At 39.2% G+C, this 23349-nt stretch overlaps 1 protein-coding gene across 3 annotated transcripts; it reads right to left on the bottom strand.

The window, feature by feature from the left end:
* Window positions 1–5: 5 nt before the first annotated feature.
* LOC103536541 (protein zyg-11 homolog B) lies at window positions 6–23349 on the bottom strand. 3 transcript variants are annotated; one of them, XM_030455328.1, is made up of 14 exons: window positions 23059–23349; window positions 17038–17203; window positions 13199–13953; window positions 11064–11204; window positions 9752–9928; window positions 8552–8616; window positions 7813–7912; window positions 7681–7731; window positions 6919–7080; window positions 6764–6811; window positions 5950–6147; window positions 5804–5856; window positions 5104–5201; window positions 6–2106 (listed from the first exon to the last, which is right to left on the bottom strand). In XM_030455328.1, the coding sequence occupies exons 1-14, from the start codon at window positions 23251–23253 to the stop codon at window positions 1916–1918; spliced, it is 2400 nt and encodes a 799-aa protein (XP_030311188.1). In that variant the 5' UTR covers window positions 23254–23349; the 3' UTR covers window positions 6–1915. The 3 variants fall into 3 exon arrangements, with proteins under 3 accessions (XP_030311188.1, XP_030311189.1, XP_030311190.1); XM_030455329.1 differs by having other exon boundaries at window positions 22937–23074; XM_030455330.1 differs by lacking the exons at window positions 17038–17203; window positions 23059–23349 and adding an exon at window positions 22937–23023 and having other exon boundaries at window positions 1628–2106.

Here is a 23349-nt window from a genome sequence, read left to right as displayed (position 1 = left end):
AATTATTTTTTTTTTCCCCACAGTTTTACTTAAGATGCTTCAGGAAGTTCTCCTGGTATTAGGAAAAAACAGTACTGTATTGAGAGGCATTATCTTTATTTTAAAACCTTGTAGCAATTGATTTATATGCATTCTATTAACACCAATTTTGACAAGTTTTGTGTTCTATTTCATGTAACAAATTTTGTAGCAGAAATCCCATAGCAGACATCTCAGAAGGGTGGTGGGTAAAGGCTTGCAGGCCCCTTTTTTTTTTAATCCATCTTCATAATTCAAAGCTACAACCAATTTAATTTCCTTTTAGAACAAGAAAATTGTATATAACCAGATACACACATGGGAATGATGCTAGCCAAATTATACCTTTGTACAAAAAGCAATTACACAACATTGATTCAGTTACTGGACCAGTACCTGTTAAAAGTTTTGAAGTTGCTGAAATACACAAAACTAGATTATGGAAGATTAGAGATGATGTTTTTATTTGAAGGATGGGAGTTGAGAGAGGGAAGGAGTTAAAAATAGTAAAATATGGTCATCATGAAGAAGCCATCCCTGCTAGTATTCTACCAAACATAAGTTTTCTTTCAAGCACAATTACCAACATATTTAGAGAAGTCTCTGACTATCAACCAGTTGCCATGGAAGTATAGAGACTAACCAGATAAAAACAATACCTGAAATAAAACTGAATTGGAACAGACATGCAGTTTGCTTCCATCACTTGTATTTGATCAGGCATCTGTATGCTGTGCAATGTTTCATTCAACATGAGTTGAAACCCGTAGGTAACCGAGAAAGAAAGAAGTTGTTACAAGTAATATCTTCATGTAAAATTTCACACTCCACAAAACAATGCAATTGACACAGGGCTTACACAGAACATTGGGTGGTATTTTGCACTATGATGACTTGGAAATATAATTCACTGCACAATACTGACATAATATTTACAGAAAATGAGAGCAATTATTAATCTCTTATAAATAAGGTGACCAAATACCCTGGGCCTCCTATCAAGACACGCAATCCCCTTCATGATGAAGACAAATCAGTATTTTACTCTAAAGAGCCTTCTCTCCCTATCAGTATTCTAAATAAACAAAAGAAAGGTATCACACACAACCCAAAGTAGTCAAACAACACCCCCCCCTTGTTACAGAGTTTAAAATCTCAAGCTTATTTCATCCTTTTAGTATTGTGTCTCCTTTTAATCCTGTTTCTATTGCTTTACTCTAGCAGGTTTCTCCTTTCCCTGATGCAGTGATGATCCCCACCTTGTTAAGAGTAAAGAGGAGTCAGGAGAGGCAAACTGCAAAAAAGCATTGTTCTAGCAGCAAGGAAAACAAAAGAACACAGCTTGCAGGCAAAATGAAAAGGAGGTTGAAGACCCCTTTTGTGTTGAGAAGGGTTATGAGACAATGGACATTTTGGTCGCCTTAGTTACAAGTCTCATTGTAACCTGCATGCATGTAACTTTTGTTTTAATCTGTAAAAGTGTTGATTCTCACAACCACACACACTTCTATTCAAACACCAAACTGGTAAACAGTGTTATGAAGGGCAATCGTAGGGATGAAATAACTTTCTATCCCGCAAGTCACAACACAAGATACTCCCAGAAGTCTTTTTTTTTTTTCCAGATGTGCATAATGATCTGTACAAGTCCCATCTCTTTGTAGCCAGCAGCAATCCTACAGGTACCACCAGCTCAGGCAGTGACCCTTTACAAGTTGCATATGAAGCTGCTGTGAAAGCTGACATTCACCACAGGTTACTGTACACGGTTCTGGGTACCACAATCATCAGCAAATCACTTGAATGGTGACCACTATATTACAACTTACTCCAACTACACACACATCAGAAAGGATTATTACAGAGAGACTACTTTACACTCCTCTACCTGCAGCTTTCAGTTTGGTTTATTTTGTGGCTGTTTCCTACATGGAGGTGGTCTCCCATGACGCATTATGTGTTTTTCCAAACTATCTAGGATGGCAATAGCAATCCTTTGGACATGTGGATCAGTCTGGACATTTTCCTTGATGTTGTACAAGTGCTGTAAACCACCTTCTTCAATTAACATGCTGCAGTACCTGGCAGCTGTGATAAAAAAAAAAGAAAAGAAAAAAAGGGGGGGGGGAATTAATGTGGAAAGTGTCTTGTAATACACACCTTTATCAAAACCAGTGGTACAGAACCAATACCAAAAATGGTATCAAATATACCACACCATTTGTACAGGTTTGTAGAGTGAACTGGAACTAGTTCCTTCAAAAACACTTTGCCAAATGCTATTGATGGCAGCCTTTAGCTAGTTGTGAGCTGCCATGCATGCCTTTTCAGGGATAAAATTGTATTTTTCTTTCCACTTTCATTACCAATATTAAAAAATTGAAAGCACGCCTACATCAGTTCCATGCAGGGACCAGAAAAGAAAGAGCCATATGTTTACTGTAGCATACAAGCTTCAAAAGTTGCTACAGGGAGATCAGGATGACTGTAATGCAATCCACAGAACATTACCTAAGATGTGCCCCATTTCACCATCCATGTCAGTGAAGCAACTTGAGGCTGACATTAGGTCTTTCACTGGAATCACATTCAGTGCAGTGCTGCTAATATTTTAGTTAAGTTGGCTCATTGAGGTAGATACAGAGAAACAGCAAAAGGAGAAATAAACCAACCAACCAAACAAAACCTGACAAGAAAATAATTCCCATTTATTTCAGACTACTTTTCACCCTCATCTAAAAGAAGAAGGCAAAATAAAATGCATCTCCTCTCCAGACAAGAAGCCTTCTTGGTGCTAAGCACCAAAAGCTTAAGACTTTACTCCCAAATAAATCCTTCTCTTTCAGAATTAACCACATTTTCCCTCAGAGAGGATTATTAATTACATCTGCTACCAAACATTTGGTTTCTCAGCAGCTTTGACAAGAAGCTTCTTACACTAATTAGCATCAGAACTGAACTTTGGGAATGCTGTCCTGATCTCAAATTAGGAGTACACCAAGCAAGTATTTCCAGCCTCTCCAACCTACAGAGCAGTCACTTACTGTCAATACAAACCTCCATGGCATGTTGAAAGCCCAGAGAAGAGGGCAGCACAAAATAAACACTAAAAGTAGTATAAATAGTACCAAACTAAGTTAACAGAGCTGAGCCACAAATTAGGGGAGAAACCTTCCTTTAATTTCATTAACACAGAATTGTGTTTGTCAAAAACTGTTGTGTTTGTCTTTGTCAAAAACTGTTATCCATAGACATAACTTTGTCAGAACAGTTCTACTTCAATGTGGGAAAAGTCCTTACAGATCTGTGGACAAGGTATCCTGGGAACAGTGTTCCATTAGGTTTAACCCCTTCCCTTATTAATGAACCCTTATGCTAAACTAACATTCTCCATAAGTCTCATGTTAGGAACAATCATCACCATTTCAAGCAACCATTGAATATCAGCCTGAGCTGGACTTGAAATCAACACCCTAGCCATCATCCCTCTTATTTCAAAGTCCCACCATCCCCGAGCTATTGAAGCAGCAATTAAATATTTCCTTGTCCAAGCTGCTGCCTCCACCTTACTACTGTTCTCGAGTATAATTAATGCCTGACACACAGGACAATGAGATACTACTCAACTAAACCACCCTACATCATCCCTACTACTAACCACGGCAATTGCAATAATAATAATAGTAATAAATAGTAATAGTAATAAAATTCCCCCTAGTCACCATTCTCTTCCTCACATCCCACTCCCTAAACCTGATTCTACTCACCACAATAGCACTCGCTTCAGCCACACTAGGAGGATGAATGGGACTAAACCAAACACAAATTTGGAAAGTCCTAGCCTTCTCATCAGTCTCTCATTTGGGATGAATAACCATCATCCTCATCTACAACCCAAAACTAACATTAATAACCTTCTACCTATACTGCATCATAACTGGTGCCATCTTTTTAACCCTCAACACTACAAAATCCTTCAAACTATGGACAATAACAACCTCCTGGACAAAAACCCCCATACTTAACACTAATAATAACACTACTCTCATTAGCAGGTTTACCTCCACTAACAGGCTTCCTGCCCAAATGACTTATTATCCAAGAGCTTTCCAAACAAGAAATAGCCACCTCTGCCACAATTATTGCCATCCTATCCTTACTGGGCTTATTCTTCTACCTTCGCCTAGCCTACTACTCAACAATCACTCTTCCACCAAACCCTACAAACCACATAAAACAATGGTACACTAACAAGCCCACAAGCACCCTAATCACCACACTCTCCTCCTTGGAGCTCTATAAAGAGTAGGAAAACAGCACTTCATGTGCAATTACATATCTTGCCGTGTTATGGTTTGGACTTGAACAGGTGTCTTCACTGCAGAAATAGTGATTTATGGCATAGGAATAAACAAGCATAGGCATATTGCTGTCAAAAAGATTAAAAAGCTGGCACAGAAAATACTTTTCATACTTCAGAAGAAAGCTGCTTTCTATCTGGTTAATGGCAATGCACACATTCACATCATACAAATTTATCTACCAAAAAAATAAAGCATTAAAAGCCAAGAAGATTTGTCCTGTCTTAATTTAATTTTGCTCAGGGGATTTATTTCTTTCCCCAATACTTGTGCATTTCATCACATGTTCTCAAATCATTTCACAGATTAAGAAACTGACCCTCATGTCACAGCATGTTACTGCAAAAAGGTGATTAGAGACAAGGATTACCTAAGCTTTTAAGCTTCTGTTTTGATAGTAAGAGATAGCTACCTGCTACAATCACTGTTCTTAACTTAAAATAAACTTGTTGCCTATTAATATTTAAGTTTCTGGCTAAAAACACCTTTGCAAGGCAAAAATGTAATTAATATTAACACATATCCACAAAATTCCCCCAAATAAAAAGGATATTAAAAACTTCTATTACTCTCTTTTCCTGCCCTATCTAGCCAAAGCCTAAACATAGTTTCTCCACAGGATTAGGAGTGAATATCCTAGGAATCCCTATTTTTCCCATTTCATGCTAGTGAATAACATGCTAAGAAATAAGAATTTTAAGGGTAGTATTATCTTAATACATACGATTTTTGCTGCAGACGTGCTGCATGGCCCACACTGCCCACAGCTGGACACCAGGAGTCATGAAACAGCCAAGGAGTGGAAAAAATGGATTGAAAGACCTAGGGAAGAGAAGCAGCAACTCACTGTACTGCTGGGTATCTCTAGTCCAGAGGTCACACGTTGTCTCCTCACTCAGCTACAGGCTTAGCTAGCTAAGACACTCAATAAACCACCATTTTAGATGCAGCCAGAGAGCCTTTTAATGTTCAAGACAATTGCTAACAAGAATAATATGGTTATATGGTGTATTTTTGCCATAGGGTTTGCATACCTCCTGCTCCTTAAAAGCATGGGTAAATCCAGAGAAAACTGTAAGAATTTGATGAACAGAAATAATCTAATTGTATTGTTTGGTCTCAAGCTTCTTTGTCTAGGGCAGATAGTGCTAACCTAGTGCTATCAAATGCAACTTTACTTGTTAATCTTTATGTCTAAGTCTGTTAGACCTTTAACAGAAAAGCAGTCAGAACAATGTATTTTTCTTTTACAGTAGTTCTTAACCTTCTTTGGTCACAGAAGGATAATTAACGTGTATTTTAAGCCAATAGGTGTTTTTCCACTGCACAAAACCATGTCTGGCCAGCAGCTCCCTCTTCTTTAGGAAGAAGTTTTAAGTTCAATTCAGTTTATTTTCCAAACTCTAAATCAAAACAATAATTACCTGTAAGCCACCATCTCGCATTCTGGGGTTGGCCAATTCAAGATGGCAGAATGCTGCAAAAATACAGAACCAAGAACACTCATTGTTAAATACAAACACTGACAAAATGGTCAAGACTATGATAAAATTCACCATCACTTCTGTACCAGCTGTTCAAGCAGAGATGTCCTCTGGCTGCGACTTAATGTCCAGGCCTGCTCTCCTCGAGATATCAAATGAGCAATAATCCCTGCTGCAAAGTAGCTGACTTCCACCTCCACACTGTGCAATAATTTACTGATGTGGTCTATAAAGTCCTTCCACATGAGTTCAGAATGGAGTTCTTTAACTTCAGCAATGTTATTCTGGAAAAGGGGAAATATAAAATGTTACCAACAGAAAGAGTATGGTATGAGGGGGATAAACTTACAAACTTGAACTGCGTTGTGTAAGTAAACAGATATAAACACCAAAATAAAATCTTCACACATCCAGGGGATCACCTGGATGCAAAAATACTGTTTTTGCTTATTTTGAAAATATTTCCATTCTAATGCAGCAATTTGCCCCAAACAAAGGTTTTCTCATAATCAGTTTTAGGCCATTAGCATGCAGATTACACTAAACTAAAGGCAAGTTTTAACATCCTCAAACACACAAAATTTCAGCAAGTTTCAGCACTGCACAATTCCAAATTCCACTGATTTCCAAACTCCTTTTGCATTTGTACTCGTTTGAAAGCTCACTCCCTGCCCTTTCTTAAAAGCTCTTTTTTGTTTACTCTCACAATCAATGTAACTTGTGCTTTTGGACAATTGGTAGAACAGTCCAAAGCAGTACCAAGGTGAATAATGCATACCAGAAAGATAAAGATTAACAAAAATATTAGGCAAATTTCAGATTAACATGGGTTAAAAAAACAAAACAAAATTTAAAAAATACATATTATTTCAGGCTTTTTTTCCCCCTTTTTTGTCTCACCAGAAGTCCAAGAACTTTCTGTTGGATGGATGATTCAGATGGGAAAGACTGTGGAAAAAAGAAACAAATTACAGGTAACCATTTGTGCTTATTATTGAAAGAAAGTTAATTATAAACCTGTCCTCATAATCCACCACCAAAACTGTACTCCTCACCTCTAGGACTCTCATAAAAAGTTCCAGCCCTTGGTTTTCAATGAAGTGGCGACACGTTGTTGGAGATTCATCAGTGAGGTTCCAAAGTGCACTCAGTGTGAACTTGAGGGTAGTATCTACAAGATTCTGGTTTGTTTTCTGTTTAACTATTTGAAGAAGTTGCTGGGGAAACAAACAAAGAAAGAAACAAACAAACAGTTATGACTGTCTATCAGAAAATGTATTACCTGCTCTGTTTCATCTGCACCTCCTGGGGTAATGCAAAGATCTAAATTTTTAGGTTCAAACCATACAAAATAAAACATCTATTGAACTTTCATCCTCTCTTTTGAACATGGTTTCCTGATAGAGGAATTCCTTTATTTTCACCATAATTACATGTGTAATTACATCCACAGAACTCTGAACCCCATGTGAACACTGAGAGCACTAACCATTTATTTCAAATATTCTCTTTTGAGTATCTTTCATCTTATAGAACAGGTATCAAATCAACAGACATCTTGCTATTTTATTTTGTATTAATTGTGTCAAGCTTTTCCAGCTTCTTTTCATCTGTGCTGTTATGTGTCATTGCCACATATCTTATATTGTCCCCAATATTACCTCTACCAAATTCTCTGGGCTTTTCTGTTCTACAGAACTTTCAAATGAATCCTGCTTATAATTCTTAAAACTCCATATCCTCATGTTTACTTTTCATCTTTGGGAATACTGGATGAATAGCATGGATAGCTGGAGAAGATGGTATTTTTGACTTACCCTAACAATGAAGAGCTCTGCACCAAGTTGAGCAGTTTGCTCTGTTGAAAGCTGTAAATAAACAAAATAGTATCAACAATTTTTTAGACATCAGAAACACTATTTGATCATATCAAAGTTTAAATTTTGTACCTTTGCAGCAAGAATGGAGATTATGGCTACAGCCATCCTTTGCATGTTTTGATCTTCATGATTACACAGCCACTGCATAACAAGTTTGGCTGCTTCAAACCTGGAAGTTAAAAATAAATTTAATTTTCATACATCCCAGTAAAAGAAAGTTATACATAGATGACACATCAGATACAAATGCATGCACTACAAAAGAAACCATAGAAGTATGCCTAGAACCAACAAGGTACACAGTGAAATTACAGGTCAGCTTTGAGCTGTTTGCTTAGGGTCTCTTCTAATTACATGAAAACATGCACAGGAATTGCTTCCAACAAAGGAAGTCAAATCTGGCACAATATCCTGAAATATTAGAACAATACACTTGAAAGCATATGGACAAAACATTTCAGTAGAAAAATCAGATTCCCAGAGAAAACTTGACTTCTGTTACATGCAATTAGTGATAGACCCATCCAGGATAAGCAAAAAATACCTGGATGCCAAAGGATTTTTTTCAGACCTACATTCAGCAGAGGTGTGAATTACAGGCCCAAAATACAGTAAGCCAGACAAATTCAGCACTTTGGAATGATTTAAGCTCAGAAAAATTGAGACCCTAAAGAAACCTTCTGAAGGATCAAGTCTCTAGGGTAGCCATGACTTTTCAAATATTAAGAAATCATAAACATATTTCAGTGCTAAACAGACAAGAGCTGTGCAGTGCTACTACTTATTTTAACCAATGTAGAAAACTTGCCTGTTAAATGGAACATCCTGAAGGATTCTGTCACTGCATAGTGAAAGAAGGCAATTCTTTTGCAGCTAGGAGAAATGAAAGGGAATTATTTTGAGACATACATATTTCAGAATACTTTCCTGCTATGAATCATTAAACAATTCCATGATCTGCTCTGAAAAATAGTCATAAAAAATTAAAATCTTTCTTTCTTGAATGTAAATTAGTACATCTCAGAATGAATTAAGCTGTCTTGGAAAAGCCAGTTGTCTTCAAATTTCTACCCAAAATAAAGTAGAAGCCCCATTAAAGTTGAATGTGAACGCTGAAAAAAATAATTTAAAAGAATTTTAGAAACTGACCAAAATATTTGGTATCATCATTGAAATATTATCTAGAACTGTAGCTGTAACTAGAGATATGAATGGAAGGGCTGCCAAATCAGTGTTTCTTCCTATTAGTTAACCTTAAAAATTGATGTTTTAAACAGTGACACTTGCCTAAATCACACAAAGCTATTTAAGCTTTGTCCAAGGAGATGAGACTCTTCCAAAAGGCAGTAATATCACATGCTATAATGCTAATGTCACCAGTGGCCTGATGTATGATGAAGCTCTCAACTCCAACCACAGTACTGATCATTCAGAACTGCACTGAGTAATTGGAGACAAAGGATTTGCACATGGAGTCTCTGAAGGATATGTGTTCCTTTGATGCATCAGTCATTCTCATCAAGCACATATTTTTGAATAACCATAAGGAAATAATCTGTATTTGTATATGCAACATTTGCCAGGAGAGGTTTGTTTAAGACAGAAGAGGATAACCACTGAGCATATCTATTTAATCCTGCCTGGGTAATGGTTCTATCAAGATAAAGGTCATCATTTTCTCAGATATCCAGCAGCAGCATCATGTCTTGGTTTACATTTTTCTTCTGTTTTGGCTGGGGGATGCTTGCCGTTCTTCTAAGCAAGATTGCCTCTAACTGCAACTGACTCACACAACATTTTCTACTCTGTTCATGGGTTTAAGTTCATGGAAGTCCTGCAAGGCAGGAAGTACAAGAGGAAACAGCATTCACTTAAACCACACACAAACACACCTGGGTGAGCATTTGCTTACAGCTGCTCTTGAGGCTGCGATATGCGGAGAAACCTTTTGCAAGATCCAGGAGACAAAGAACCCTCCAGACAATAAAGAAATTTTGTCTTTCTTTACCTGTTGATGATTGGGGAAGTGTTCCATGGCCTTCAGGAGCAGGTGAGTGACATCAGCCAGCAGTCTCACAGGCATCCCTGCTGCTAAGTCCTGCTTGGTGAGGTTGAAGACGCAGGCGCTTGCCGCCAGCTGCACGGGCAAGTTCAAGGGGTGATTTCTCATTCCAATAACCACGAGCTGAAATATTCAAGAGTTTTGCCCACATGAGTTACTTACATGTTTGTGCAGACACCCCAAAAGCTGCTCGAGGTGACAGCAATGACTCACAGCCCCCAGTTTCTGCCTCCTTTTTACTTAAGTGCAAAATCCATCTGGTGTGATTCTAATTCTCAGGAAGAAGACTTCCTTATGCTCAGTGACTCAAAGCTGACAATTTCTATTTATACAAGTTCCTTAGCACTGGTTGCAGCAGCCTCTCAAAGGAGAGAAGTGCATGCATGGTCTGCAAGGGATTCCTAGAAAGGTGCAGGGTTTGCTTTACATACTGGGATACAAATCACCAAACCCTTTCAGAGATGAAAGAGGTAGAACAGAGTTTCTGAAGTGTGATGGTAATGATGATTGTGATCTGACTTAAGCAAATGTTTTTCTTGTTGACTATTGACTGCCAAAGTCTTTTTGATATCAAGGCCATCTTGTGTTTGCTGTTGAAGCAAACAAAATTGAGGTTACTTTTTCAACTTCAAAAGAGACCTGGAAAAACAAAAATCTGTCCTTACTGATGCTTCCTTTCATGATCACATTAATCACACTATCTCTGACGGTCTAGACATGGAAAGACAGTGTCTAAAATAGATTTCTAAGGAAGTTCCTAGGATTTTCCAAGCTAGAGACCAATATAGAACACCATTGACATTATTTATGCACCTGTTATGACACTGGAAGGTGACAGTGAACAGAAATACCACTGAATGTGTTCCTTATTATTACTGTTCTGCAAGCATCAGAAGGCAGCATTGTTGTACCTGGGGAATAATATTAGACAGACCTCTGATTTGACCCAGTGCAGACATATTCTAATGACGGGATTCAGCATCTGAATAAAACTGTATCATATTCAAAATTCCATCAAAAAATTCATTTAGATGTAACTAAATTGAGATACATTAGTCAGACCAAGTTAACTTAATATAAAACTCGACCACACTACTGTTTAAATACCTGTTAATTTTTATCCAACATTACAATTTTCATCTTAAAAAATACAACAAAAGGAATTTAAAGGTTGCAAAGTAATTTATACCAAGGTTCAGGAGATAGGCTTGGGCTTAGGAAACAATGCATGGCAAACACCAAAACAGTATTATTTCACCTTTAAAATTTCAGGCTTTGTTTTTTCCATTACATGTGTCAGGCTGAATAAATGAAAGAGTGCTTCTCTCACAAAGAAGGCCCGTTCACTGTAACGCTTCAGTGCTTCAGAAATCTGAGTTTCATTTGCTTCTCCTGACACCTAAAAACACATAAAGGATCTTTAGTTCAAGATGTTACCATTTTATTTTTAAAAACTTGGTCTTAAAGACTGCAAAGCTGCAGTTTCAAAAATGACATTTTCAGCCAAATCCTTCAGTAAGCAAATGATTATGATTAACATGGCCATATTAACCCAGAACTACACAATATTCAAACATTCTTCATAAAGCAGTATCCAAATTGTAAGCCAAAATTAGGCTTCTGTCATGTCTATAAGTAGAGCTGTATGAAACCTCTAAGTAGAAGTAGCACTTCTAAACTAACAAAAGCTCTTATGATGCACCAAATGCCTAAATGCACTATTTTTAACTCAATGCTCTGTCAAATGCAGTTGATAAAGTGACAAGATGGCATTTTGGCTGTAATTTCTTGGCTCTGAGGTCTAACTCTGCCAATAAAAAAAGATTTCATTCTTTCTCTACATAAAATTTCCTATAAGCTGTACCTGTAGCAATAGCTTTCCAGCACCAAAAAGAACTAACTCATGTGCTCTGCAGAGGACATAATTCTTAAAACCAGCCCTCAGTTATATGTGAAAATAAGTTCACTTAGGTGAAGACTGCATTGCAAGCTCTGAGTTGTTGATTAATATGAGCTTAAACTCAGAATATTAAATCAGCAGCAGGCTGCAAATTCTTTCACTTTGCACTCTGCTGTATTTTCTATTTAAGAATATTTCTTCTACTTTGTAACTGTAAATTGGATAACTGTAGATGGCTTTTTCATCAATCCTACTATTTAGTGAATCACTGCTGCAGCCACTGTTATTTTTTTTAAATTCTTAGGGAAGCATGCAGAACTTGTTCTGCTTAATGTGCCACATAAGGGTAAGCAAATGTTCATAGATGGAACTGTCACATTCTGTGCATCCCGTATCATCAAGAGAATTTTTTTTTTAACTTTATAGATCAGGAATATATTACAGCCTTGAGAGATCACATCACTATCATTTGTGACAGCTAAGTACTCAAGAAACTGGGACATTAACAACAGTCAAAAGTTCCAGGAAAAAAAATATTCTAACGTTTTGTAGCTGTGACCTCTCTTGCCTGTAAACAAGAGCATTCTGAATTTTAAAACTGAAGTGCAAAACTCAGCTTGCACAGGAGACAGACTAAACTGTGGACACATTATGTAAACTCTTCCTCATTCCCTCTGCAGTTTCCATCATCTTTATGGCACAGTAGAAAAAACTCAGACTCAAAGATGATACACCACTGACATTTCTAAACATCTTTTTCTCCTTTAATTCTGACCCCTTCAGAGCAGGGACAGGATAGGCTTATTCTCTAGTAAGAGAATGCATATTCTACCAAACAGGGAATGACATCTTGTTGCCTGGCACTAGAAGTTAAATAAACACACCAGCAAACATCATCACATCCTAATGGGCTAAGTAATCTAGGATTTGTTCAAGAAGAAGAAGTTTTTCCATCCTAAGTAATTGCTTTTTACATGTCTGTCACCAAAAGACCTTTCAAGGTGGGCAGAAATATTGTAATAAGAAATAGAAGTGGTGATAGAGTGCAACAGCAGCTCAGTAATTACATTTTATTGTATCTGATGTGTTAATTATGAACTCCTCAAAGCTTATGCAAATTGTACCTTCACCTCTTGCATACTGTTGCCTCGTGCTATATACTGTGCTGGAATCCAGAGAATATTATTCCAGTAAATTACCTCAGACTACACAAAGTTCAGCTCTCTTAAATCTGATACATTAAATTAGGATCCAAGGCTCACTGAAAAAGCACAGAAAATAGATGTTTCTTACAATATGTAATAACATAAATTTAGCAGCTTCAGTGCCAGGATTAAGTAGAAATCTGACATAAAGTCAGTAATTACAATTAACAGTTAAATAAATGAACCTACAGCACCCTCTGAAGCACCCGCATACATTTGTTACAAATAATTAGCTCTATTTTTCCTGCACATTATAATTTTTCAGTAAAATTAATTCTTCCACTTAACCTTTAAGTTTCCTGCTCCTGTTAGGAATTCTGAGTAGCCAGCATCAGTAGCTAGTAGTCCTACAAACTGCATTGTGGGCCGTTGCTGAATAAAGGCTTCTACAGCTTTATCCGTAACATGTTTCCTTCCAGAAATGTCCAAAGACACAAGGTTAGGCAGGATATCTTTCTGTTCCAGTAAACGAAGTGCTATGTCTGAGGTGAACTGCTTGTCATCTGAAATATCAAGGTGATTCAGGTATTTTAGTTCTCTTATAACATCTAGAATCTGGGTTGTGGTCATTTTCAAGCATTTCAGGTGGTGCATGGTCAAAGACTTGAGTCGGTCTTTGCAGGTGAGGAGTGCTGTTATGTCAGTGACAGAGGTGTTGGATATATCCAAACTTTCTAACCTAGGAAGTGAAGCAACATCTGCCAAGTCCTCGTTGTAGAACAGAACATTGGTAATGCTCAAAGCACGGAGCCCAGACAGCTGACTGAAGCACCTCTCATATGGGTCTTCCAAAGAAAGAGTTAGTGAGTTCAGCACAAGGCATTGCAGCTTCTGTTGGATCCATTTATTGCTGCCGAGTCCACTTATAATGTCTGTGATGGTTATATCAGCATTCACCCCAGTGGCATCAAGTTCTACCAGCTTGTGATGGCAGAATGCTTTCCGGAAAGCCACAGCAGAGATTTTTGCTTTCCTGATACAAGCTCGTTTCAAACGCATCTGGTTGCCTCGGAAGATGCCCACGGTTCCATCATTAAGGAGCCCTGTTGGAAAACAGCATTAGTGTTTGGCTCCAGGGTTATGGAATATCACTTTCCTTTCAAAAACCCAAAGGTTACAAAGTTAACAAAGAAAACGAATCACCAGGTATTTTGTCTGGGATCATCACACCACTGGCCCCCAATTTTTTTTATTTGAAATTCCACTTTTAAGATTTTGTTGTCACTTTCAGAAAGTGCTGGGTTTAAGAATAGGACACATAAATTAAGATGCAGCACATATACATCTCCCATTTCGTTCAGAACATGGAACACACAATAAGTAAAATGTGGTTATGATTAAAAAACATTCAGACTACAGCCTGCATTTTCTGGATTTTCTCACTGAACTGCCTAGAAATGTGCTAAAAAGGGAAATTCAAAATACTCCTCCCTGGTCACAGATCTGATAGGTTCAAGGACCAGCAATCAATGATCAGTTCTCATCTCACTTTAACTCAACTGAATACGATACCATTTGATTGAATTCCTAAGTAGGATCAATACACTAAATTATGCTAATTAAATTGTGCCATACATTCCCCCTGAAGAAGGTAGGAGTGTTGCTCAGAAACAAGCTGAATATAAGAAACCAAAAGTGATTCGAAGAGGAGAATGAGGAGGACAAGGAAAGGGGGGATCAATCTTGTTTGAGATCCTCTTTTCACTCCATAGCAAGAAGGCCACAGAAGTAGTCTTCTCTTGCAGCATACTGACAATACCAAAACATACTTAAAACACTGAGATTTCTTATTTGTATCTTATCAACAGAAGGATTATTGCTTTATAGAAAGTTGTGTGAGAACAGTATGGTTGCATAAGCATGCACACAACAGGAGTATGAAGAACACAACATGTCCTCCTAGCTTCACTCTAGAGGATTACCAATGCCACCACTCCATTTTTATCTCACATCTTCAGGCACACTGAACACAGAAAACAAAACAAATTTGCAGTATATGTGAATAAAAACATCATTGCCACTCTGATTTGGATTTAAGTCATGATCTAGTAAATGGCTCTGTGACAAAGTCTTATTAGTATTAAGATTTGTAAACCTTTCTAAAGAGCAAATGGTTCAGGCATTTCTGACCACACAGTCAGGGCATTCTTCTTTTGCAGAGAAAGCAAAAATAGGGGGTGAAACAACTGGCCCCAGGAGAAAAATTAGATGTGACAAATAATTATTATTTCGTTAAATTATTGCTCAATCACTTCTTAATTTTCCCTAATGTTTTCATGTAAGGTTTGTCACTGGCCTACCTTACCCACACCCCCTCAACCTGGCATGCACTTTTTCAACATCCTGCATTCTGACACAGTGTTCATGATGTTTCAGTGTCTGGAACCACCTTCAGCCCCACTCATAAGAGGTTTCTGGTAATTCAGTTTCCTTGAATCTGATTTCTTGAGACTACTCTAAATAATTCCTTATTAGAAAGCGATGTATACTGAAGGCTTCTTGGGTCAGCTTTTTTTTTTTCTTTCTTTCTTTTTCTTAGGACCATTCCTCCAAGGACTTCCAAAAACAGCTTAAAACAACTAGAACACCAGTATTTGAGTATTTGCACAATAAAAACCCACCACCTCTGCACCTATAGGAGATGGTGCTTGGTCTGTTTAAAGTAATTTTTCTCCATGATCTCCAGGTATGAGTCTCCTACCTCTTCTCTAGGGTAATTTATACATTCAATCTTGTCATGGTAAGGGGTTGGAAGGGACCTCTAGATATCACTTAGTCCAACCCCCTGTCAAAAAGAACACCTAGGGCAGGCCACACAGGAATGAATCCAGCCAGGTTTTGAAAGTCTCCAGAGAAGGAAACTCCACAACCCCTCTGTGCAACCAGTGCCAGTGCTCTGTCACCCTCACAGTAAAGAAGTTTCTCCTCATGTTGAGGTGGAACTCCCTATAATCTATCTGAAACCATTATTTCTTGCCCTATTAGTGGGCACCACTGAAAAGAGATTGGCCCCTTCCTCTTGACACCCAACCTTCAGGCATTTCCCCTCTCAGTCTTCTTTTCTCAAGGCTAAACAGCCCCAGTTTTCTGTGTTCAAGTCCCTTAATCATCCTTCTAGATCTCCATTGGGCTCTCCCCAGTAGATCCCTGTCTCTCTTGAACTGGGGAGCCCAAAACTGGATGCAGCATTCCAGGTGTGGTTTCACCAGGGCAGAAAAGAGGAGGAGAAAAACCTCCCCAGATCTGCTGGACACCCTTTTCCTGATACACCCCAGGATAGCATTGGCTCCCCTGACCCCTAGGACACATTGCTGACTGTGGAGAACTGACCTGGAGTCTACTAGGACTCCAAGGAATTTTTCTCCATCTGGACATCCCCTAATCTGTACTAGTGCCTGGTGTTATTCCTACCCAGATGCAGGACTCTACACTTGTCCTTACTGAACTACCTGAGGTTAAGAATCTTTTATTGACACAACATTTTCCTCTGTCATGCTTAAAGCAAGGAAAGGAATGCTAATCTCCCCTCCTCAGAGATACGCTGACAGAGAACACCATAGACCAGCCCCTAAAATATAAGAAGAGTGTGGTTTCCATAGAAGTTTATACTACTTTTGAAACTGACTGCTTTTAAGCAAATAATTCCACATCAACAAAAGTGCCACAAGGGATGAGACTTTTTAAAAATTAAAATCATAAGATTATTTCCTAGTTTAATCACAAGGGGACACAGTAAAGAAAATCCAATTAAGTGCACTGTGGGACATATTAAAATACTTGAGTGCTGCTAGAAGTAGCAGAAACAAATCTTTTCTTAATTGTGATTGAAAAAAGATCTATTAAAGAATGTTCAACTAAAAGAACATTAAATTAAAATAATAAACCCAAGACAAAGGACTTTCTACTTAGAACTATCTATGTGGCAATGCACCATTTAGCTGAAAAATGCCAAAGTAACACAAATTCTTCAGCTGCAAAAGCCAAAAGAATGCAAATTCTCTATTAAGAGATTAAGGAAAGCAGTTTTACCAACACCAACAACAGGTCCTACTAGAAAATACACCAGAACTGCAGCATCACATTGCAGTAAAATATTCTCCCAAATGACCACCAATAATTGTTTTTACCATGAAATGCCATCGTCTGCAGCAATCGATCAGCCACTTCTTGAGGAAAAATTCCTGGCTCCTGCAAGCACAGTGTCCCATCTTGTCGTTCTGTGCAAAACTTCTCTAGGTTGGCAGTCAGGAAATTCAAACAGAGATCAAGTAAAGAATAAGGAGAAGCTTCCTCCTGTCACACACAAGAGATAAAGGAGATTTAGTCAAATCCTTTCGTCTACGAATCCTCCATTCCTCTATAATGTTGGTTTTACACAAATCATTATTTCTTGTTAGTCTCATTCTCACTGGAACAGGCAAAAAACCTACAAAAAGATACACCCCCTGTAGAGCCCTGCAACCTTCTAAGGGAGGTCACACATTAAATAACTGGCTGAACGGATGGGCAGACACTCCAAACCACAACCAGTTTGGTCTGGTCTGCCTAAGCATTGCTTGCATTGAAGAAGAATAATTCCTGATAAAATTATTTGAATTTATGAAGTCTCCTGGGAACTAATAATGTGAGAGGGACTGAAAGAATATTTAAATCAAATTGTACTTCTTGATTTAAACTATTTTAATCTTTCACCTCACATCTGAAGTCTACTAACAGTCTACAGGACAAATGTAGATCAGTTTCATACGTTGTTCAGAGCAACTTTTTGATACTAAAAAAGGGCAGGTAGAGCTTCAGATCAAAAAAGGAAACTCAAATATATTGCCGCACAAAACTTGGAATTAAATTATCAACTATTAGAGTATTCCTCATGATTATAGATACCAATTTCCTCCTTTCTATGGTAAGCATCTGGAAAGCCTGTACAGCAGAACCCTGAGTGCAAAAGACAAGGCAAAATATAAACTCAAACTTTTCCTTCAGGGTTTGAGACTGTACACTGATACATGAAAATCTCAGAGGTTTGTTGGGTTGGTTTTGGGGTGGTCTGTTTGTTGGTTTTTTGGTTGGTTTGTTTTGGTTTTGTTATTTTTTAATTCCATGCCTAGTAATAGCCTACTGTTCTCTGCCACACAGATTAATCAACATAAAGAATGACTCCCAGCACTGTGAATCATCCCCAGCACTACACAAAAGGAGGCCAAGTGACTGGTACATACTCCCCCAGACAATTTTGAAAATAACAGCATCAACTGTTGCCAGATCTCATCTGTAGCAAAAACTGGAGCTTGCCTTTGATACTGAAAGCCCTGGATGATTTAACCTTCCTTTCCTAGCCCATCTGGCTTCTTTTGCTTCATTTGCCTAATACATTCCTCACAAAAATACAGCAATATACAAAAGGTTACAGAGAAGAAATATAAAGAAAATTACAGAAGTCTGCTAAAATAAGGTGCATATATTTGAAGACTGGGATGTGCCACATTAGGGCAAAGATGGAAAGGAGCTTATCTTTAATGAATCACCTACTGACAATGACAGACTGCACTTTAATAGCTCCTGAAGACTTAAGTGCAGGTTTGGGATCCACTGACTCCAAATCAAATACAAGCTCTTTCTGTTTGACATGCAACATCCAACTCCTTTGACTCAGTTTCACTAAGTGTTTAATTTAGTGAGGGTTTTAAAAGCTTGATTATTACATTTTATTGCTGAAGGGACAGAAGTTATTTTGTGATGCAACTTGCTCATATTACCAGTAATTCTGGCTGCCTCTAATCTTAAACTGATATCAAAAGCAGGGACAGAATTTGGAAGTGTTGGTGTCTTTTGTTTCTTTACACTGTCCAACAATGCCTGAAATAATTTCTAAAGAGAAAAAAACAACTTACTATTTTAAAGAAATAATTTTCAGAGGAAATGGGAAAATTTTCTTTTTAACCTGAAATTAATACACATGGCTAGGACTTATATGACAGCCAACTCAAACTCCATAATCCTTACTCAAAGGCATATGAAAACCATGCCCACTGAAGCAAAGCCATCCTCTTCTCCTGTTACATCTTCTACTTCAGATTTGATGCTTAACTAGGACAAAACCAGAATACTGGCTCTCTTCATTCCTTCTGGCACTGTTCTGTCATTTCTGCCAGAAAAGCTAAACCACTTTTATACAGCAGTGAGTACATTCCAATAGGAATTTTTAGCTTTGCAGATTGGCTGCTTCAGAAAACTATTTTTTCAACCAGTACCTTTAGCTGGCCAGTCTATTACTGGGAGACTTTTTTTAACTTTTATATACAATTATCACTTTAGAGGGTGATACAGGACATCTTCATAAAAGAAAGGAGCAAAATCCATAAGCAGAGATCAACTACACTTGCAAGCAACACAGTATCATTTGTATTAACCCCACTTGCACAGCTACAGAAGACATTTGTGATGTTTCTTTAATTTGTTGAATAAAGGCTGAAGAAACACACCTAAAAGGAAGGCTCCCGAGGTAACCTGGGCAGAGAGCTGAAACATTTTTATCTCTGTCTAATAAAGTCACTTGAGAAGCACCATAAAAATAATTTCCTAGGCTGTCTGCTACTGAAATAGAACAGCTTGAATTCAGCCTGTAAACATTTTATGTGAGACACTGGCATTCCTTTTCTCAACTTCTCTTTACTTAAGGAGACTACTGTCCAGTTAAAGACCTCACAGTAAAACTCTTCAGTTGTATACAAACTCTTACAAGGTTAAGGACTTCAGAGGTTCCTTTCTCTAGCTATGCTTTTGAATGTTAACCTGAAAACAAACCTGGCATTTCCTTTCAGCTTATTTCACTTTCTGGTTCTAATACCATAATGAGACACTGTAAATGTGTGTCAACCACAGAGCAGGACTCAGGGGGGGTGTTAATTTAATAAAGATCATTCAGTAATTTTTGAGTAGAACTTTCATGGTGTGTATTTTACTTTTCCATAGCCACCTTAACTATCTGATAATTTCATGTAACCTCATGGCTTCTTCCACTCTGTCAAATTAATTTAGTGGTCAGAAAACAAATATGAAAATAAATTCCCCAAACCAGAGAACTATGTATTACATGATAAAGCCTGGTTGTCTTCATTAGCTAAAGCACATATTAACAAGAGTAATGTGACATATCTAAAACTAACTAGCTTGTGAAATAGTAAAAAAAAGAATAAATTAATTCGTTTTGACAGGCATTTCAAGGTTTACTTCAACCAATTTTTTTAAAAGACAATTTTCTAAGTGCTTGGTATTACTGAAGACAAACAAATTAAAAAAAAAGTGTCTGGAGGGGTGAGGGGTGAGTGCATTGCACAGCTACTGGCATCTAAAAGTAAATCAATCCATGAGCAGACTGAAATGCAATACCAGCTTTGGTGTGATGTGACCCAGTTCAGCTTGGAGCTCATGCACTACTGCAGATGGAAAGGTTCTCACAAAGAAAACCATCCTCCATATTCTCTTTTAAAAACTCCGTGAATCACCTTTAAATATTGCTAGAATATGCTTACCCTGTATTTCAAAGTGCAGCTAAAAAGAAAAAAGGGGCTTAGGGGACATTTTAGAGAACCTGAAACAAGATAGAGAATCTTAATCCCAACATTATACCTGGTTAACTGGCTGAGCATGATACAAAAACAAAGTCTTGTTACTTTGGGGAAGCACCACCACTCAAACACCTGCTTATACAACATTAACTAAAAAAAAAAAACCAACCAACCAACCAAAAGACAGGTTTAACTAATGTTTGCCATCTAACTTTGCACAAAATTAAATTCCACTGCTGTGTGGGCCTTCCTCACTACAGGTATCCTACAGATCACTACAGATCCTACCAGCTCCAGCCTGGAAGATTGAAAGATGCAGTTCCTTTGTGTCTCAAACTCATTAAAAATCCAATCTTTTTTGCATAGGTAGTTATTTTATTTCTCTCCCCTTCCAGTATGAAACACTGGAAGGCAAATACTAATTTCAGCTCTAAGAGAATCACTTCTGTGACACAGGCCTCAGTTTTTATACCTTATTGCAGACTTGTGAGAAAACCCCAATGTGTAAACTCTCTGTATTCCAGGGCCATCTGCTTTTTCCTCTTTGAAATCTCAGAGGAGGAGGTGGGGTACAGGGTAAGGGACTTTTCAAATCATGGCTGTTATTTCTCTCAAAACGTTAGTAAGAAATAAGAGATAATTTAGTGTTTATCTAATAAAGGAAGTAAAAGGGAGTGAAAAATAAACAGAGCAGCGGTTTGTTATGAAGAAAGCTTTGTGATTATCCTACTTAAATTAAATGGAATTAGACATAAGTAGGAAATGTATTAAACCACTCACATTGAATTATTATACTCAAAACTCAAATTCAATATGAACTATTCTGGCACAACAAGTGGAAGCATTCTGCTTAAAGCTGCAGGTGATACAAAGTCAGCAGAGACCATGAGAGGTCTAAAATTAAAGGTTAAAATAAACTACCCAGTTAAGGTCAAGTATTTCAAGATTAACATCAGCAGTTTCAAATACAAGTTCATCAATTAGAAATTACTGGAGAGAAGAACCTTAACAGTTTGCTCAGCCACAAGAAAAAAAAAAGTGAGACAGCCAAAGAGGCATTGGGAGAAGCATCAAGCAATGATAAGGAAGTATTATGTCATTTTCAAGACAAAGGGAGATCTCTCAGAGCTATTTATGTTAAGAGATACCTGCACTATTGCAGTTTGAACATAGCAGCTACTAGAATGCTCTGGGGAACAAAAGCACATTGGGAATAGGAAACAAAACCAGCTTTTCTTAGCCTAGCAGATCAAAAGCTGAGAGATATGAATGCTGCCTATAAATACTGCACAGCGGATAAAAACTACAGGGGAAAAAAAAAAAGCTGTTAAGGTGAAGCACGGTGCCAGCACAGTAACAATGGTGCAAAGCAATGCCACGAATTAGAATCTTGCCATAAATTCAGATGTCACTACATAGCTCCAAAGCGTCAAACAATGAAATTCTGCCCTCGTTCAAGAGCAGGCACAAAAGGTACCTGCTTTTAAAATAAAGATTAAACGTTTATTCGATTAAAAGGAACGGGGCTAGATAACCCAGAAAGTTCCTGCTAGTCCTTTAAAAGCAAATATGCACACTCATCTCTCAAGCGGAGCAGCAACCAAACACAACACCCTCATGTGCTGCTCCCAGGCCTGACTTCAGCTGGGCCAGGCTGGGCTTCTCCACCGCCAGTGTGGCCCAGCTCCCGGTTCCGAGAACACACACCAGCGAGGCCCAAATACCCTGAGTACCACAACACCTCTCTTTTTTTTCCGGGCAGCCCCCTGATAATGCAAACCCAAGGGGGAAAAGCGCTGTTTTGAGTGCTGGACTGCACCCAGAGTGGGAGGGCGGGCTGGAGGAGGCAGATGGCTGCCCTGTCCTGCTCTGTCCTTCATGCCCACGGGGTGAGGGGCTCTGCCCCCCGCTCCTATGTGGCCGCAGAGCCCTGGACCCCACAAGGTGCTAGTCAGAGGCAGCGAGGCCGGGCCGGGCCGGCCCATCACCCTCGCAACGCTGTGGAAATGCCGGGGCTCACCGGGCAATGCTGCTGCCCCTTCACACCGCTCCAGGGCTCGGAGCTCCCCTCAGCCGATCGCCCTTTTATATAATCTGTAGGGCGGCAGTCACCGCGGTTACACAACAGCGAGGGCAGCCAGGGCTGCCGGCCCGGCCCGGAGGGTGACGGACTAGAAGGGAAAAAGCCCCCGTGTCCCCGCAGGACCGGACCGAACCGGACCCACCCAGCGCCTGCCTCAACGGCCTCACCTGCCCGCCCCCCCCCCCCGACACCGCCATAACGGCCCCTTCACCCTTTAACACCCCCCCCCCCCACCGGGGAGGCTTCACCTCAGCCCCGCTCCTCAGGGATCTGTCACCCCGGGGCCACCGGACCCCTCTCTCCGCGCCCACCCCACGGCGACCCCCATCACCGCCTCCTCCTCAGCACCCTTCCTCCCCCCCGGAGCTTACTCACCATCGCGGCTCTGGGTGCCGGAGGCGAGCGCCCAGCCAGCCGGGTCCTGGAGCTTAGCTCCTTTTTTTTTTTTTTTTTTTTTTTCCTTTCCCTCCCCCTGTTTTTTTACCCCCTTCTCCGACCTGGAAGTGAATCTGCCGGGAAGCAGCGCCAAGCCCGCCTCCCTTAAAGGGGCCGCGCCAGGGGAACTCAGGGTGAGCGAGAACATTAAAATCCACGTTTCTGACTAAAATGTCAGCAGGAGCGCACCCCTGCGCATTGGCCTCGGGTGTCAGGGTGTGTGTGGAAACCTTCCCTAGCGCTGAAGTCGCTTCCATCCCGGAGCAAGGGTGAAGCAGAGGGAGCGGCGGTGCGGCCGTCGGAGCAGGGGCTGGCGGGGCCTGGAGCAGCGGTGCTGCAGGTCCTTGGCTCTG

The sequence above is a fragment of the Calypte anna genome, chromosome 8 (genome assembly GCF_003957555.1).
Source record: "Calypte anna isolate BGI_N300 chromosome 8, bCalAnn1_v1.p, whole genome shotgun sequence".
Lineage (NCBI taxonomy): Eukaryota > Metazoa > Chordata > Aves > Apodiformes > Trochilidae > Calypte > Calypte anna.
The sequence above is the reverse complement of the archived record's forward strand: the minus strand, read 5'-3'. Positions and strand labels throughout refer to the sequence as shown.